The sequence below is a fragment of the Austrofundulus limnaeus genome, unplaced genomic scaffold (genome assembly GCF_001266775.1).
Source record: "Austrofundulus limnaeus strain Quisiro unplaced genomic scaffold, Austrofundulus_limnaeus-1.0 Scaffold297, whole genome shotgun sequence".
In the NCBI taxonomy this organism is placed as follows: domain Eukaryota; kingdom Metazoa; phylum Chordata; class Actinopteri; order Cyprinodontiformes; family Rivulidae; genus Austrofundulus; species Austrofundulus limnaeus.
Genome location: NW_013952699.1, coordinates 628418 through 633234, shown reverse-complemented (window position 1 = coordinate 633234; position 4817 = coordinate 628418). Strand labels below are relative to the sequence as shown.

The window sequence follows — 4817 nt, the reverse complement described above, 5'->3', positions numbered from 1 at the left end:
GAAAGAAAGAAAGAAAGAAAGAAAGAAAGAAAGAAAGAAAGAAAGAAAGAAAGAAAGAAAGAAAGAAAGAAAGAAAGAAAGAAAGAAAGAAAAGGAAATAAATCCCTCCTTCTCCGTGAATCGCCACCTTAACGTGGTGGAGGAGTTTGTGTGTCGAGGCAATTGCCTCTTGTAAGGTCTCCCAAGAAACACTGGTCCTGGTGACAGGCCAGACAAAGAGCGATTCAGATGGACAGAAGACAACTGGTAGTTTAATGTCCCTTACCAGGACGTGCCCCCCTGGAGCCAAGTCTGGAGTAGAGGGTCATCAGCGGGCGCATGGGTGTAGAATGAGTTAGAAGGGTTTGCCTTCCTGTGGGCCCAGAGAATGCATGAAGGACCAAAGCAGTCATCACGGTGCTTTGCTGATTGCCTCTAATTAATGTACACAAGAGTTTGCTGATAAATATTAGGAAAAAAAGAACAAGATAAAAAGAAAACTTGTCTAGAATAAAAAGAATATTAAGGTATAAAAGACGTGTTAATGAGCAGCATCACATCTCCTGGCAAATCCTAATTTAATTCAGTCAAAATGATGTCTGTATAGTGCAGAAAGTTAATGATGAATAACAGCCTAATTGTTTGGCTTTATGTAAACATTTTAGCTGTAGCTGTTTACGAGTAAAAAATTACCACATGGTGCATTTATATCAATTAATAAACACTGAAATATTTAATTACCTAACTAATAAAAACTAGATTTAACTAACTAAATGAATAAAATAAAGTTACTGAAGCACTAAGATCACTAACACTAAAATAAATAAATAATTTAATAAATAATTATATAAATAAACAAATAAATAACCCCCCGCTCTGCTTGGTGGGGATCATAAATAATGTGAAGCAGGGGATTCAGCTCAGTCCAATTAATGTCAAAGGAGTGGGTACAGTACATGTAGGAGTAACGTTAACGACACTTAAAGTTTTTTTCCCTTAAATCTAATTCTGAGACTTTAATTTCAGCATTTATTGCTAATTAAACTAATGTGTTTTATGGGCCTCCCCAGTTCTGCTGTACAAAGTTCATTTGAAATGCAGCTGCACGTAGTTTAAATATCTGAACACGTTACTGATGTCCTGACATCTTTGCACTGACAGTAGAATCAATTATAAAGTCATATTAGCTGTTTACACTCGAAATGACCTCGCACATTAGGAACTAAGACATTATTTAATTATGCATACATTTTATTTTACTTTCTTTTTTCTTGCATATTTTTTGTGAATGTATGTCTTTTGCAATTACAAGTTTTAGTATTCTTCAGTTATGTTTTTGTATAAACATATCTTGAGGCTTTATGCATCTAATAGGAATCATAAATAAACTTTGACAATTTAGCAGAATCAGTTTCAATGCACATTTATATTTGTCAACTATTTTTCACATAAATGCTGCTTTCATCTTCAGAAAACCTGCTTTAAAAAAGACAAAATGAAAGATTATTGTAAAGCGATTGTTTGCTTCGGTGAAAAAGTTGTTCGTCGATCCGTTTATTCTGTCACATTTTCTGCTTTGCGTGTACAAGTTAGTCCTCACCGAGCTCTGGCACTTCATCTGTTCTTTACGGCTTCTCTTTTGTAACAGAGGGGTGAGAGTCTACATGCTGGGTTTTCACGTTTCTGTCTGGGCTCCAGAATTGTTACTTTCTTTCAAATTGCACATCTCGTCTTTTGTTTAACACACAAAAAAAAAAGAATCAGAAAAAAAAAACATGTCAGCTCTTTTATTGTCAAACACCTTTTCTGCATTTGTGCTTTCGGATCAATTCTCCCTTTTTTTAGGTTTAAATGAAATATTTACGACTTTGTTTCTAACCTTGTTACTGTGCAGAAATAAAAAAAGGTGGCTTGATTATATTTCTTTACAAAAAAGGCTGGAGGTTTTTTTTTTTTTTTGAATGTGTTATGGACTAATTATCTATCTGTTCACTTGTTCAATATTAATCTGTTTGTCCAGACATCAGGACTCCGCAACGGACTGACCTCTCTTGTTTGATAAGACACTCTTTGAGCTGGGAGCCCTGTGATAGGCTGGAGAGTACATTGGGCAATCTGTGATTGGTTATAAGCACGTCATATGATGTTATCATGGTGTATATTATTGGCTGTGTCCGCTGACATGTCAGCGACGGGCTGACAGAGCTTCCTGATTGAGTCCTGTTAGTCTGTTGTTCAGAATTAAATCATTTATTACGACCATACACGCAGACTTTTCTGGCATTATTCCAACGTGTTTCTGCTTTCATGCGACAACAGAATTGGCGTTGTCGAAATGGCAGTTTCAAGGACCGGAGGACTGCCCGCAGCGGTCGACTGTTTTGTCTCGGACATCCACCGGAAGATGAAGGCTGAAAAGCTGACCTGTTCTTGTCTGCTGATCGTGTCCGGGTTTTGTGATCTGTCATTCCCTCGGCCGCTGTGGGTGATCCTTTGGGACTGAAGCTGAAGAAAGAACCTGTCTGTCGACCGAAGCACGGTGAGCTAATATTTTCATTAGCACCTTATGCTAAAGAGCTACAGCTAAGTTTTTGGCCCACACACATTGCATTTGTAAATTGTTAGACGCTGGTCTAGTTTTTCTGAGGCTGAATCGACAATAGCCGAGGTAGATTATGGGAGCGTTTTTATTCCATATCGAGTCAAAACAGGGAGCTCAGCTTTGTGTTTTAATGTAGCCAAGAGGACAGTTGTGTTGTCTACGGTGAGCGTAGGCAGGTTAAAATATGTTTAAACTGCTGAGGGGAAATGTTGTTTTTCCGTCTTGTTTCTATTTGAGGAGACATTTTGTAGGCTAGAAGTCATTCCAAGTGACCCCGGTCCCGACACCTCGTTATAGAATGTCATTAGGTAGGGCGCTGGGCCCGAGTTTTCAGCCGAAGAATGCGACCAGCGGGCTTTCCTTTTGAGCACAGGCCATGATAAACAAATATGGCGCTGACAGCCGTGAAAAAAGTGTCTGCGGGTATGGGAGTCTATAAGTTGGTTTCCCGGACGGTGGCTGTTTCGGCCACTTTCCGGGATCAAATTGATTCAAATCTTAAATCAAGAAGAATGATAAAAGTTTGTTTTGAAACATTTTTAGTAGCATGGGTTTAGTCTGTTTGATTTTCGGGAATATTTAATGGAGCGTATTTGGGACTTTCCTGTTTTCAGCCGTGCAGCGTCACCTCCTGTAGGTGCGGCCGGGTGGGGGTGGGGTGACCCGGGCCCGGTCACACCCCCCCGCTGCCGTAAACCATGTGTTGAAAGGAGGGCGCGCGCGCGCGGGGGCGACAGATTACCCGTTTTGTTTTCTTTTTCATAACCCCTAACATATGCATGAAAATGGATGTGTTTCTAACTAACTCTCAGGGTGAAGTGGAAATTTTTTTTTATTGAAGACAAAGAGTTTAGGATACTTTTAATTAATGAAACTGTTTTTCATGCGGTGAAAGATGGGGGTTGGGGAAAAAATGGAATTTGCTGAACTAGTGTTTTCATTTGTTTGTTTTCTGTTACAAATGATTTTTTGAGTCAGTATTTATATAGAATGGAGGTTTGTTCAATTCCCTGAAGCAAGGGAGAGTGTTTTGTTTGTTTTACCTTTAAAATAAGATGCAAACTTTTCTGGCATTATTCCAACGTGTTTCTGCTTTAATGTGACGACAGAATGAAATACAGTTCATTATTTTTGCTATTTTAACAACAAATAAAAACGTAACAAGAGTCCCTTTACCAGTTCATTTTACCAAAAATGTTGTTTACAGTGTAACTTCTACCAAAAAAGTTAAACAAATAAGATAAACAACTATATTTAAATAGCATTAAAAAAGCCATGTAAACAAAATCACACAGACTTGAATAATAAAATAAAATAAAATAAAATAAATATGTCACTTTGAGTGTTCCTGAAAGCCAACACGTTGCACTTTGGAATGACCTTATTATTGTATCATGTTTTTAATCTGAGTTTGTTTTACAGAATGAAATGTCTGAATGAGTGCTCATCCAATACTGGTGATTCCATACTTTTTGCCAGGGGTTGTATATGTTTGGCAGATGCTGCTGTTTTATCCTTTTTTTCAGTGTTTCCAGAAAAAAATGCAAACGTTTTAGGTCATAAAAATAAACACTTTATGAACTCTAAGGTTGAGATTAGAGGTGTCCCGATTCCGATACCAGTATCGGTATCGGATCCGATACCAGCATCAAGTACTCGTACTCGTACTCGTAAAAGCCRGCCGATACTCTTAACCGATACCACTTTTGTCTCCTCCTGTGCTGAGCTGCACAAAGGGTAAACAACAATCCAAACCAGGCGGTGGCGCTAATGCACTGACAAGTTATTTCCGACCGCACCCCCGAATAACAGAAGAAGAAKGATGAGAAGAAAAGAAGAAGAAGAAGTAACATATCGGCAGTTTGGAGATATTTAAGAGCAGCACGGAGGAAACAAACCAGCAGACTGTCTGCTGTGCTCTGCTAAACTGTCAAGAGGAGGAGTGAAAGTTGGATGTTTTAACAGCAGCATTTTGATTCAACATTTGAGGACAAGACATGACAAAGAATTCAAAKAGTTTGCTGCTGCTAGCTGTAGCCTTCATAAACAGCACTATGCTGCAGTTGTTGCAGTAACTTCAATGCTGTTTTTTCTTTCTTGTAGAACAAACTAAGACATAAGCAGAATATGGAAGGAGGTTTTTTGTAAAAACATTTTATTTTTCTTGTTCCATTAAAGTTTGAACTGAAATTTACTGCACTTTATTACTATTAGTCATTTTTTAACAGTTTAAGAC

At 38.2% G+C, this 4817-nt stretch overlaps 1 protein-coding gene across 4 annotated transcripts in view; it reads right to left on the bottom strand.

Moving 5' to 3' along the window:
- Window positions 1-4817, bottom strand: part of LOC106526858 (alpha-1,3-mannosyl-glycoprotein 4-beta-N-acetylglucosaminyltransferase C) — a 196234-nt gene that overhangs the window by 72186 nt on the left and 119231 nt on the right. The window contains exon 1 of one of the 4 annotated variants that reach the window (XM_014021569.1): window positions 266-431. The exons of the other annotated variants lie outside the window; for them this stretch is intronic. Coding sequence (XP_013877023.1) covers window positions 266-392 — 127 coding nt within the window. The 5' untranslated portion in view covers window positions 393-431. Of the gene's footprint in view, window positions 1-265; window positions 432-4817 lie in introns of those variants that run through there. 4 annotated transcript variants of the gene reach the window in all.